The 14694-nt window shown below is 40.1% G+C and overlaps 1 protein-coding gene across 1 annotated transcript in view; it reads right to left on the bottom strand.

Moving 5' to 3' along the window:
* Window positions 1-14694, bottom strand: part of LOC311243432 (phosphoglucomutase-1-like) — a gene marked incomplete at both ends in the record, with an annotated part of 107919 nt that overhangs the window by 37443 nt on the left and 55782 nt on the right. Inside the window, 3 exons of the mRNA XM_084332663.1 lie at window positions 7130-7313; window positions 12111-12246; window positions 13568-13683. Of these exons, the coding sequence (XP_084188789.1) occupies window positions 7130-7313; window positions 12111-12246; window positions 13568-13683 (436 nt within the window). The remainder of the gene's footprint in view (window positions 1-7129; window positions 7314-12110; window positions 12247-13567; window positions 13684-14694) is intronic.

Here is a 14694-nt window from a genome sequence, read left to right as displayed (position 1 = left end):
TCTTTATACTTTATACTTATAGCACATGTTATAGCCTGGTCTCTTTATACTTATAGCACCTGTTATAGCCTGGTCTCTTTATACTTATAGCACCTGTTATAGCCTGGTCTCTTTATACTTATAGCACCTGCTATAGCCTGGTCTCTTTGTACTTATAGCACCTGCTATAGTCTGGTCTCTTTATACTTATAGCACCTGCTATAGCCTGGTCTCTTTATACTTATAGCACCTGTTATAGCCTGGTCTCTTTATACTTATAGCACATGTTATAGTCTGGTCTCTTTATACTTATAGCACCTGCTATAGCCTGGTCTCTTTATACTTATAGCACATGTTATAGTCTGGTCTCTTTATACTTATAGCACCTGCTATAGCCTGGTCTCTTTATACTTATAGCACCTGTTATAGCCTGGTCTCTTTATACTTATAGCACATGTTATAGTCTGGTCTCTTTATACTTATAGCACCTGCTATAGCCTGGTCTCTTTATACTTTATACTTATAGCACCTGTTATAGCCTGGTCTCTTTGTACTTTATACTTATAGCACCTGCTATAGCCTGGTCTCTTTATACTTTATACTTATAGCACATGTTATAGCCTGGTCTCTTTATACTTATAGCACATGTTATAGTCTGGTCTCTTTATACTTTATACTTATAGTACCTGTTATAGCCTGGTCTCTTTATACTTATAGCACCTGCTATAGCCTGGTCTCTTTATACTTATAGCACCTGTTATAGCCTGGTCTCTTTATACTTATAGCACCTGTTATAGCCTGGTCTCTTTATACTTATAGCACCTGCTATAGCCTGGTCTCTTTATACTTATAGCACCTGCTATAGCCTGGTCTCTTTATACTTATAGCACATGTTATAGTCTGGTCTCTTTATACTTATAGCACCTGTTATAGCCTGGTCTCTTTATACTTATAGCACATGCTATAGCCTGGTCTCTTTATACTTTATACTTATAGCACCTGCTATAGCCTGGTCTCTTTATACTTATAGCACCTGCTATAGCCTGGTCTCTTTATACTTATAGCACCTGTTATAGCCTGGTCTCTTTGTACTTATAGCACATGTTATAGCCTGGTCTCTTTATACTTTATACTTATAGCACCTGCTATAGCCTGGTCTCTTTATACTTATAGCACCTGCTATAGCCTGGTCTCTTTATACTTATAGCACCTGTTATAGCCTGGTCTCTTTATACTTATAGCACCTGCAGTGCTATAGCCTGGTCTCTTTATACTTATAGCACATGCTATAGCCTGGTCTCTTTATACTTATAGCACCTGTTATAGCCTGGTCTCTTTATACTTATAGCACATGTTATAGCCTGGTCTCTTTATACTTATAGCACATGTTATAGCCTGGTCTCTTTATACTTTATACTTATAGCACCTGTTATAGCCTGGTCTCTTTATACTTTATACTTATAGCACCTGCTATAGCCTGGTCTCTTTATACTTTATACTTATAGCACCTGCTATAGCCTGGTCTCTTTATACTTATAGCACATGTTATAGCCTGGTCTCTTTATACTTATAGCACCTGCTATAGCCTGGTCTCTTTATACTTTATACTTATAGCACCTGTTATAGCCTGGTCTCTTTATACTTTATACTTATAGCACCTGTTATAGCCTGGTCTTTTTATACTTATAGCACCTGTTATAGCCTGGTCTCTTTATACTTATAGCACCTGCTATAGCCTGGTCTCTTTATACTTATAGCACCTGTTATAGTCTGGTCTCTTTATACTTTATACTTATAGCACCTGCTATAGCCTGGTCTCTTTATACTTATAGCACCTGTTATAGTCTGGTCTCTTTATACTTTATACTTATAGCACCTGCTATAGCCTGGTCTCTTTATACTTATAGCACCTGTTATAGCCTGGTCTCTTTATACTTATAGCACCTGTTATAGCCTGGTCTCTTTATACTTATAGCACCTGCTATAGCCTGGTCTCTTTATACTTATAGCACATGTTACAGCCTGGTCTCTTTATACTTATAGCACATGTTATAGCCTGGTCTCTTTATACTTATAGCACATGTTATAGCCTGGTCTCTTTATACTTATAGCACCTGCTATAGCCTGGTATCTTTATACTTATAGCACCTGTTATAGCCTGGTCTCTTTATACTTATAGCACCTGTTATAGCCTGGTCTCTTTATACTTATAGCACCTGCTATAGCCTGGTCTCTTTATACTTATAGCACCTGCTATAGCCTGGTCTCTTTATACTTATAGCACCTGTTATAGCCTGGTCTCTTTATACTTATAGCACCTGCTATAGCCTGGTCTCTTTATACTTATAGCACATGTTATAGCCTGGTCTCTTTATACTTTATACTTATAGCACCTGCTATAGCCTGGTCTCTTTATACTTTATACATATAGCACCTGCTATAGCCTGGTCTCTTTATACTTTATACTTATAGCACATGTTATAGCCTGGTCTCTTTATACTTATAGCACCTGTTATAGCCTGGTCTCTTTATACTTATAGCACCTGCTATAGCCTGGTCTCTTTATACTTATAGCACCTGTTATAGCCTGGTCTCTTTATACTTATAGCACCTGCTATAGCCTGGTCTCTTTATACTTTATACTTATAGCACCTGTTATAGCCTGGTCTCTTTATACTTATAGCACATGTTATAGCCTGGTCTCTTTATACTTTATACTTATAGCACCTGCTATAGCCTGGTCTCTTTATACTTATAGCACCTGTTATAGTCTGGTCTCTTTATACTTATAGCACATGCTATAGTCTGGTCTCTTTATACTTATAGCACCTGCTATAGCCTGGTCTCTTTATACTTATAGCACCTGTTATAGCCTGGTCTCTTTATACTTTATACTTATAGCACATGTTATAGCCTGGTCTCTTTATACTTTATACTTATAGCACCTGCTATAGCCTGGTCTCTTTATACTTATAGCACCTGCTATAGCCTGGTATCTTTATACTTATAGCACATGTTATAGTCTGGTCTCTTTATACTTATAGCACCTGCTATAGCCTGGTCTCTTTATACTTATAGCACCTGCTATAGCCTGGTCTCTTTATACTTATAGCACCTGTTATAGCCTGGTCTCTTTATACTTTATACTTATAGCACATGTTACAGCCTGGTCTCTTTATACTTATAGCACATGTTATAGTCTGGTCTCTTTATACTTATAGCACCTGCTATAGCCTGGTCTCTTTATACTTTATACTTATAGCACATGTTATAGCCTGGTCTCTTTATACTTATAGCACCTGTTATAGCCTGGTCTCTTTATACTTATAGCACCTGTTATAGCCTGGTCTCTTTATACTTATAGCACCTGTTATAGCCTGGTCTCTTTATACTTATAGCACCTGTTATAGCCTGGTCTCTTTATACTTATAGCACCTGCTATAGCCTGGTCTCTTTATACTTTATACTTATAGCACCTGCTATAGCCTGGTCTCTTTATACTTATAGCACCTGTTATAGCCTGGTCTCTTTATACTTTATACTTATAGCACCTGTTATAGCCTGGTCTCTTTATACTTATAGCACCTGTTATAGCCTGGTCTCTTTATACTTATAGCACCTGTTATAGCCTGGTCTCTTTATACTTATAGCACCTGCTATAGCCTGGTCTCTTTATACTTTATACTTATAGCACCTGCTATAGCCTGGTCTCTTTATACTTATAGCACCTGTTATAGCCTGGTCTCTTTATACTTTATACTTATAGCACCTGTTATAGCCTGGTCTCTTTATACTTATAGCACCTGTTATAGCCTGGTCTCTTTATACTTATAGCACCTGCTATAGCCTGGTCTCTTTATACTTATAGCACCTGCTATAGCCTGGTCTCTTTATACTTATAGCACCTGCTATAGCCTGGTCTCTTTATACTTATAGCACCTGCTATAGCCTGGTCTCTTTATACTTATAGCACCTGTTATAGCCTGGTCTCTTTATACTTATAGCACATGTTATAGCCTGGTCTCTTTATACTTATAGCACCTGTTATAGCCTGGTCTCTTTATACTTATAGCACATGCTATAGCCTGGTATCTTTATACTTTATACTTATAGCACATGTTATAGCCTGGTCTCTTTATACTTTATACTTATAGCACCTGTTATAGCCTGGTCTCTTTATACTTTATACTTATAGCACCTGCTATAGCCTGGTCTCTTTATACTTATAGCACCTGTTATAGCCTGGTCTCTTTATACTTTATACTTATAGCACCTGTTATAGCCTGGTCTCTTTATACTTTATACTTATAGCACCTGCTATAGCCTGGTCTCTTTATACTTATAGCACCTGTTATAGCCTGGTCTCTTTATACTTTATACTTATAGCACCTGTTATAGCCTGGTCTCTTTATACTTTATACTTATAGCACATGTTATAGCCTGGTCTCTTTATACTTATAGCACCTGTTATAGTCTGGTCTCTTTATACTTATAGCACCTGTTATAGCCTGGTCTCTTTATACTTTATACTTATAGCACCTGCTATAGCCTGGTCTCTTTATACTTATAGCACCTGCTATAGCCTGGTCTCTTTATACTTATAGCACATGTTATAGACTGGTCTCTTTATACTTTATACTTATAGCACATGTTATAGACTGGTCTCTTTATACTTTATACTTATAGCACCTGTTATAGCCTGGTCTCTTTATACTTATAGCACCTGCTATAGTCTGGTCTCTTTATACTTATAGCACCTGCTATAGCCTGGTCTCTTTATACTTATAGCACATGTTATAGCCTGGTCTCTTTATACTTATAGCACCTGCTATAGCCTGGTCTCTTTATACTTATAGCACCTGTTATAGCCTGGTCTCTTTATACTTATAGCACCTGTTATAGCCTGGTCTCTTTATACTTATAGCACCTGTTATAGCCTGGTCTCTTTATACTTATAGCACCTGTTATAGCCTGGTCTCTTTATACTTTATACTTATAGCACCTGTTATAGCCTGGTCTCTTTATACTTATAGCACCTGTTATAGCCTGGTCTCTTTATACTTATAGCACCTGCTATAGCCTGGTCTCTTTATACTTATAGCACCTGTTATAGCCTGGTCTCTTTATACTTATAGCACCTGTTATAGCCTGGTCTCTTTATACTTATAGCACCTGTTATAGCCTGGTCTCTTTATACTTATAGCACCTGTTATAGCCTGGTCTCTTTATACTTTATACTTATAGCACCTGTTATAGCCTGGTCTCTTTATACTTATAGCACCTGTTATAGCCTGGTCTCTTTATACTTATAGCACCTGCTATAGCCTGGTCTCTTTATACTTATAGCACCTGTTATAGTCTGGTCTCTTTATACTTTATACTTATAGCACCTGCTATAGCCTGGTCTCTTTATACTTATAGCACATGTTATAGCCTGGTCTCTTTATACTTATAGCACATGTTATAGCCTGGTCTCTTTATACTTATAGCACATGTTATAGCCTGGTCTCTTTATACTTATAGCACATGTTATAGCCTGGTCTCTTTATACTTATAGCACCTGTTATAGCCTGGTCTCTTTATACTTATAGCACATGTTATAGCCTGGTCTCTTTATACTTATAGCACATGTTATAGCCTTATAGCCTTATAGCCTGGTCTCTTTATACTTTATACTTATAGCACCTGCTATAGCCTGGTCTCTTTATACTTTATACATATAGCACCTGCTATAGCCTGGTCTCTTTATACTTTATACTTATAGCACCTGTTATAGCCTGGTCTCTTTATACTTATAGCACATGTTATAGCCTGGTCTCTTTATACTTATAGCACCTGTTATAGCCTGGTCTCTTTATACTTATAGCACCTGCTATAGCCTGGTCTCTTTATACTTATAGCACCTGTTATAGCCTGGTCTCTTTGTACTTATAGCACCTGTTATAGCCTGGTCTCTTTATACTTATAGCACATGTTATAGCCTTATAGCCTTATAGCCTGGTCTCTTTATACTTTATACTTATAGCACCTGCTATAGCCTGGTCTCTTTATACTTTATACATATAGCACCTGCTATAGCCTGGTCTCTTTATACTTTATACTTATAGCACCTGTTATAGCCTGGTCTCTTTATACTTATAGCACATGTTATAGCCTGGTCTCTTTATACTTATAGCACCTGTTATAGCCTGGTCTCTTTATACTTATAGCACCTGCTATAGCCTGGTCTCTTTATACTTATAGCACCTGCTATAGCCTGGTCTCTTTATACTTATAGCACATGTTATAGACTGGTCTCTTTATACTTTATACTTATAGCACCTGTTATAGCCTGGTCTCTTTATACTTATAGCACATGCTATAGCCTGGTCTCTTTATACTTATAGCACCTGCTATAGCCTGGTCTCTTTTGAAAGATGACTCTAATGAAATAGAGTCTGAACTTGAGTTGTAGAAAAACTTGTGACTCAGAAGTTTTTCTGTAGTAGTTAGTAGTCCAGAGGTAGTATTTCCCCAGAAGGTGGTATGGCTTAAAAAAAACTCCAGAGATCCATAGCCTGAAGCCTTATGTAGTACATGTCCACATTTCATAAGGATCCATTCAGAAATGAGTGATAAGGAGTGATTTTGGTAAACTGTGTACAAAAGAAAAACTCAGTTTTCTCATAGACTTCAATTCATTCGGCTGTTTTTCTCTTCCGGTTTTCGCTCGTTAGCTCTTCACCTGGATCCCTGATTCATACATCCCCAGCTGGGGTACCATTGGAAAGCCACACTCATTGGCTACATCCCTCCACAATAATTTTCAAGATCGCCAAATGATTGACGGAACTAGAGCCCCTTGAGTCGGGAGTGGTATTTTGCGCAATACCGTGTACTTTGCACAAGCCTCAAATACTGGCATGCAAGTGCAACAAATAAGCCTTCAATTTGATATATATATTGTATTACAAAATATGCACACCCGAGCCACTAGTGGTCGCCAAAGTGCAGGGCAAATCGTCTTAAAAAGGGCCCACATGTGGGCCCTTGCAGTTTGTGACACAACCAGACCGGCTTCCTTAATAAAAGCAGGCAAACGAAGCCTAAATAACGCAACCATTCCAGCCGCTGACACAGCGACGTGCACGATCCCGCTGGGTCTCCGTACCTGGTTCCTGGAGACGGTGCTGTCCACCGGGTCCCTGTACTCAAAGTTGTCCGCCTTCTCCACCTGGTGGATCTTGTCCCCGACAGCAAACCTCTGTCCAGCAAAAGACTTGTCCACCATCATGATCTCCAGGTCCTCCATCATCTCACAGGCCGCGTCTAAGTCCACGTCCTCGTAGTCGTACCTGGACAGACCAGAGGGGGCAGCGGCGTCAATCAACCCTTTCACCACCACACTTACAGACATTCTGTAGTGTGGTAGTGAAAGGGTTAACCTTCTGTAGTGTGGTAGTGAAAGGGTTAACCTTCTGTAGTGTGGTAGTGAAAGGGTTAACCTTCTGTAGTGTGGTAGTGAAAGGGTTAACCTTCTGTAGTGTGGTAGTGAAAGGGTTAATCTTCTATAGTGTGTTACAAGTAAATATCTGTTACAAGCTTCGGTCTTAAGTAGAAACATGCTATTTTTTTATCTAGATTAATCTAGATTAATTACAGACAATTGTGAGATTAATTAGTTTATTTTCTTTGTATCTATTGACAACTTTTTTTTATATTTTACCTTTATTTAACCAGTGTGAGGACAGGCAACTGCTGTATCTGGCCACTAGATGTCACTCAAATCATTCAGTATAATGTCAGAGTTGCAGCGCTGCCTAACATAATCCCCCTGGTTTTTATTGAATGGTAAATGGTAAATGGCTGCTTTTTTTAATTTATTTTTGTATTGAAGATCCACAGGTCAGTGTTACGGCCTTATGGCTGGTTTCATACCTGGTGTGGGTATATTTTGGTCTCTACCTCTTATCTGTGCCCACCTGTTGCAACTCATGGAGTAACCTGTGTCCAAAGCTTCCTTAACCCTTTCACTGCCACACGACAGCAGGTTAAGGGAATGATTTTGTGATGTGATCATAATATGACATGGGGTGTAAAGTACTTGAGTAATTGTATTGTTGTTACAATACTTAACACTTTGGCTGCCATGGGTTAAATTCATTATCAACCGTAGGTTGCCGGCTCTATTTGTCTATAGAGAAAGTCCCCTTCTTTGCAGGGCTATAACTTTTTAAATTATATTGCTACATTGCCATTATTAGGGCCCATTCAAAGTCCTATATGTATTGTTCATTGTGTAGCAACGTTAAACTTTTTCATTCACATATTCATAGTAAAGTATGGTCTAATGTATAAGTATGTTTTCATCTCTTTCTGCAGCTTTCTCCAGAACGTGATCTATAGCCCTAAATACATTATATTGATGATGCAATAGTTTTATGGCAATCAGCGCGATATAAAAAATTCCAACTAGACGTACTTCTAGAAGTTACTACACGTCATCTGATGTTGACCGGATGGGCTAGGGGGCGTTTATAATTCCGTGGGCAGCGTTATACCAATCATCTAATGTGGGTCAAATGTTGATAATAGCAGTTAGTATCGAAGACGGTAACTTTACACGCTAAAACTCACCCCAGTCTCCGCGCGCCGTTGGGCGATCATCGTAGAGTAGAAATTTTATCATTATGGGATGTAGATTTACCCGGTCCATCTCCAGCTTGTATAATGGTATATACGTCCAAATCATGTTGTTTATCGAGTTATTGGCAATCGATCGCTATGTAGTGTGTCGAGATCGAGTCCCGGGACCTATTAGCGAGTGCCCGGAAGTAATACGGCCGTCCAGCACAACCTCTACGGCACTTCCTGTTAAGCGATTGCGCCGATCGGCCACCAGATGGCGCTCCTGAACCGCCAGAGAGCTCAGTGGGTCCTCCTGGTGGATCTCAGGCCAGCGGAGGGGACGCGTGAATATTAAAGGCAACCAACTTGTGTTCAGCTTTTCGTTCAGCGTTTCTCTGATTGGCCACACGGCCAATCAATCAATCCACTAGCATGCGGCCTTGCGGCAAGAGAGACAAGAGAGACAAGAGAGTCGCGGCAGAGAGCCGCGCATGCGCATGAGGCTCCCCCAGGTCCTTGTGTTTGAGACAGCCATATTAGACACATAGCCATAATTTAAGATAATAGTTTCCACAGCTCCAGTTAACCTAATTTATACCGTAATGAATCATTAAAAAATATACCGTTAACTGGAATATGTTGTTTCTTTACACATATGTTGGATTATGTAATTGGGTTTTCATGACAAAACAATAAAAATCGCTACTTTACATCAGGGTGAACGCTGAACCGAGTCAAGCCGCGGGCGGCGCACGGAAGCCGGTGAATGAACAACCGCATTGCCCCGCTGGCTCTTCAGCAAGGAGCCTCCACAGCTCCAGTTAACCTAATTTATACCGTAATGAATCATTAAAAAATATACCGTTAACTGGAATATGTTGTTTCTTTACACATATGTTGGATTATGTAATTGGGTTGTCATGACAAAACAATAAAAATCGCTACTTTACATCAGGGTGAACGTTGTTACACTGCCACCACCCACTTCAATGACAGAGCTCTCATACAGTGTTTATTATTTCATAACTGTATGGGCTTTGTTTATACATGTACAGTGACGAGTGAATCTACCGTTGGTTGTTAAAAACGCGAAACATAATAATCAGTCAGCAGCGCTCCACGCTCCACTGCTACCACAGCCCAACACAAGTGCGTTGGAACAGCAGCCCAACACTACAGAAGTTGGTTGCCCACGCTGCCGCGCTGCCGCGCTTGCTCTTTGGATTTCATTTGGGACGTGGGACGGCTGCGCTTGCCTGCGCGTGGGGGCGGGGGGGCGCGGCCAATCAGAGAAAAGCCGAACACAAGTTGGTTGCCTTTAATATTCACGCGGAGGGGACATATGAATCCGATCCCAGATTTTTGAAATATTGATATTAAAGACGCTGTAAAGCGTCTTCGGCAAATTGAGCATGGCCGGGAATGACGTGTTTAAGCGTTTCCCGGCACCCAAAGTGTTAAGTACTGTTTTGGGGGATTTGTAGTTTACTCAAGTATTATTAGGTTTGTATACTTGTACTTTTACTCAATTACATTTCAGAGAAAAAAACGTTTTTACTCCTTACATTTAAAATGCAGACCTACACAAAGTACAAAGTACAAATCTTGCAGGTCCAACTATTTTAATTAGTATATTTGTTTCTCTGGCCGAACTAACGTTAACGTTATTAATCCTGCGGCCGCGCTTTATTTAAAAACAGCCAATCAAATCCCCATCAATGGAAAATGAACCCGCCCCTTACCCATGCTGATTGGTCCTTGTGCAAGACTAGAAAGCGGGGATCTTTGATTAAACACCTGCTATCAGAAGAATAGACAGTCGGGAAAAAAGTTTGAACTTTAACTTTTTAGTACTTAAGTACATTTAAAAGTAGAAACTTTTTGACTTTTACTCAAGTGTGTTTTTAGCCAGATACTCTGACTTTTACTTGAGTACGATTTTGAGACGGTACCCATACTTTCACTTAAGTATAATTTCTGGGTACTGTTTACACCCTGCCCTCGTGTCCCTGTATAAAACTACGCCTCTGTAACCATAGCTCACCTGCAGGGAGAATACTAAAGTATTCAGTATTTCATTTTTTATTTATTCTTTTTACCATACTGTACATTCCTCAATGCTATAATATCTCTACAATTCACAAAATGATACGTGTATTCTTTTATTATTCTCCCCCATCTAAATCTAAATCTAAATCTAAATCATCCTTTTGAATGAAAAAAACACCACGACAATCGTATTACCAAAAAAAAGAGTGGCAAAAACAAATGCCGTAAATTTTTTTTTAAAAGAAAATATTGTGATTATTTTGACCATGTTGTCTACAGCAGGGGTCAGGAACCTTTTTGACTGGGAGAGCCATAAAAGCCAAATATTTCTAAATATATTTCATTGAGAGCCATATAGTATTTTTAACATATAATAAATTAAATATGTCTTACTTTTAATGCGACTTCTGGTGCTGCATGGTTTTGCTGATGGCCTTGTAATCTGGTTCATACGTGGTGAGGTTGAGCTTCATGCAGGCGTTGAGGCCTCTATCAGTTAAACGTGAGCGTAGGTTGGTCTTAATGTTCCTCATATGCGAGAATGACTGCCCACATGCACATGTCGAGCCAAACATGGTCAATACGGCAATACTCACGCTGCATTGTGTGGTATGTCACAGGAAGCTCGTTCCAAGTTTTAAGAATCAGCTGGTCTTCAGGTTGAAGATTTTTTATTTCTGTCCACTTGTGTTCCCTCGCCAGCTCTGCTCGCTATATCTTCAGCTACAGATACTATTAGCTGTATCTTCAAAACTAATTTCTGTTTACTTTTAAATGACAGTATTATTACGAAATATCACAAGTATTAATTTTTTTTTTTTTTTTTTTTTTTTTTTTTTTTTTACTAAACAAAATTCTGGGAGCCATATCACCAGAAGAGCCATATATGGCTCGCGAGCCATAGGTTCCCGACCCCTGGTCTACAGCATAGATATATATATATATATCACCAGATGACTCACCGCACTGCTGTCAAACGGAGACCGACGTTGCCACATGGCGGCCATCTTGCGTGGGTGGAGCACGGCCCCCTCATAACATGCACGTCTATGGTGGTGCATGTACTGTTGAAATTTTCTACCGTTTGGTTTGTTTAAAACGTCAGAGATGTGGTTATCATACTGCATACTTATAATGGACTTAGCACTTGGATTGGTCCCCGGGGCGCGGCTCACGTTGACGCCCTATCTGCTCCCGGCTGCCCATGGGGAACGGGATGGGAAAAGTGCAGAGAGACATTTCATCGGCGACTCAGTGTGTGTGTGTGTGTGTGTGTGTGTGTGTGTGTGTGTTCCTGTGGGTCGCCCATCTCGCGCGCGCGTGTGTTAAACTGCATGACAAATAAAGACTTCTTCTCTATGACACCTTAAAGCAGTAGTCCACCCTCGCAAGATGGCCACCGGTGAACTACGCGGGAGACTCCGCCTTGAGCCATCTAGTGTTTATATATCTAGGGTCTAAAGGCCTTTACTTACCTGGTGTAGTAGTTCCTGCCGTACTTATACCAGTGGTCCTTCATGATGTCCTCCACACTCTGCCCCCTGGTGGCCAGGATGGACAGCCACGCCAGCACGGCCCAAAGCCCATCCTTCTCACGGACGTGGTCGCTGCCTGGCATAATAATGACATGGTGTCCATTTTAAGTTTTCAGGTAGAACAATGTTTTCAAAACCTATAATGATCTAAAAAGGTTGCTCCATAGTTTAACAAACAGCAGAAGTTGAGTATAAGATAAAATAAGATAAGATATTCCTTTATTGATCCCCTTGGGGAAAATTCAGGCAGCATGGGGGAGGGGGGAGGGGGGGGTACAGGTAGTCAAAAGTCCAATCAATATAATCAATATAATTAACTGTGGTGTTCTCACACGGCGGGTGATTTAGATTGACTTTACAAACTGCGGATACATGGGGCTACATGTGTACAAAACAAAAATGGACTTCTATGTATTTCTTTGTCTGAATGGTTCAATTAGCTTAGTACAATTATATATATAAAAAAAATTGCTTCAACTCAAAATCTTTAGCGAGAAGAGAAGTCCTATACCCCTTTTAGCCGAGGGCTGAGTAAACTTTATTTATTATATATATATATATTTTAAACACATGTCCTTTTACCAGGGGTGTAAAAAGTACCCAGAAATTATACTTAAGTGAAAGTATGGGTACCGTCTCAAAATCTTACTCAAGTAAAAGTCAGAGTATCTGGCTAAAAACACACTTGAGTAAAAGTCAAACAGTTTCTACTTTTAAATGTACTTAAGTGCTAAAATGTTAAAGTAAAAAGTTTTTCCTGACTGTCTATTCTTCTGATAGCAGGTGTTTAATCAAAGATCCCAGCTTTCTAGTCTTGCACAAGGACCAATCAGCATGGGTATGGGCGGGTTCATTCTCCATTGATGGGGATTTGATTGGCTGTTTTTAAATAAAGCGCGGCCGCAGGATTAATAACGTTAACGTTAGTTCAGCCAGAGAAACAAATATACTAATTAAAATGGTTGGACCTGCGAGATTTGTACTTTGTACATTTGTGGTAGGTCTGAATTTTAAATGTAAGGAGTAAGAAGTATGTTTTTTTCCCCCCTCTGAAATGTAATTGAGTAAAAGTACAAGTAGTATACAAACCTAATAATACTTGAGTAAAGTACAAATCCCCCCAAAAACAGTACTTAACCCTTTCACTGCCACACGACAGGAGCTAATGACGCTAATGATGGAGCATCGCCGTCGGTCGTGTGATAGTAAAGGGCTAACCTTCTGTATTGCCACAGTGAACGGGTTAACCGGCTGTCGCGTGTGGCAGTGAAAAGGGTTTTTAAGTATTGTAACGAAGTACAATTATTCAAGTACTTCACACCCCCCCCCCTGCCTTTTTAGTTACAGTAAAAAATTGTAATCCCCGTAAATCTGTTTCACTCACTGAGAGGAGCTACCTGTGGCGAGACTCTCCTCCCCGCACAGCGACAGGCGCCCGGCGTCCATCAGGTTCCCGAAGAACCTCCACCCGGTCGGAGTCTCGTAGAGCTCTATCTGCGTCGCCGTGGCAACTCTACAGGAAACAGGAAGAAGAGCACTTTCAAAGACCGAGAGCAGCGGCAGCGAGTAGCCTCCAGCTGCAGCCCTGGAGATTGTTCCAGATTGAGCAACTTCCGCCCGGTCCCACGACATTTCTCCCGGGACAGGACAATGTGCGCTGATTGGCGGAAAGTACGGAAGTATCTCGAAGTACGTCTGACGTATCTCGAATGACGTCTGTAAACAATATACAATATTATTAACTCTAATAATAACACGCCTCGCGGGCTCATTATAATACGAGAGCCGTGGGTCTGCATTGTATAGAGCGGATCCCCCGGATTATTACTACTAATATAGTAGTAATAATAGTAGTTGGCTAGTTGCGCGCTTCTGGCCACCTCCCGGCTCCCGCAGTGCGCGCATACACACATACTGTATACAGTACGTGCAAAATTAGTTGTCAAGAGCCAATCGCACAGGTTGCCTCATCTCATCTGGCTCTGCAAATAGATAGAGTCTGAATATCATATATAGCCTGCTGATGATCTCGATCTCTCTCTCTCTCTCTCTCTCTCTCTCTCTCTCTCTCTCTCTCTCTCTCTCTCTCTCTCTCTCTCTCTCTCTCAAATCCATTCTGAGAACGGACTATGCACTATAAACAATACTTTATGCATCGGCAAAGATCCTTAGCTCAAAGCTATTAAGGCTAATGCTGGCTAACAAGAGGCTAGCGCAAGAAACGACGCCGCAAAGTATTGTTTATAGTGCATTTCTTGCCACCTTATAGCATTTGTACATTTGTATGACTGTCTATAATGCTCCCGTTAGGTTTTTCCGGACGTTTTGGTAATGATTTTCACTATAAAATCATATTTCTAAATGACAGGAAGTTGATAAACTGGCCGGAATAGCTTTGAGCTAACGGATCTTTGCCGATGCATTCCATTCTAAACGTAACGTTAGTTGTTCAAAACATTACCCGTCTATATAATTTGTTCCTCAACGTTATATAGACGGGTCATGTTTTGTAAACTAACGTTAT

The sequence above is a fragment of the Notolepis coatsorum genome (assembly GCF_963971535.1).
Source record: "Notolepis coatsorum genome assembly, chromosome: 17".
NCBI classification, from domain to species: domain Eukaryota; kingdom Metazoa; phylum Chordata; class Actinopteri; order Aulopiformes; family Paralepididae; genus Notolepis; species Notolepis coatsorum.
The sequence above is the reverse complement of the archived record's forward strand: the minus strand, read 5'-3'. Positions and strand labels throughout refer to the sequence as shown.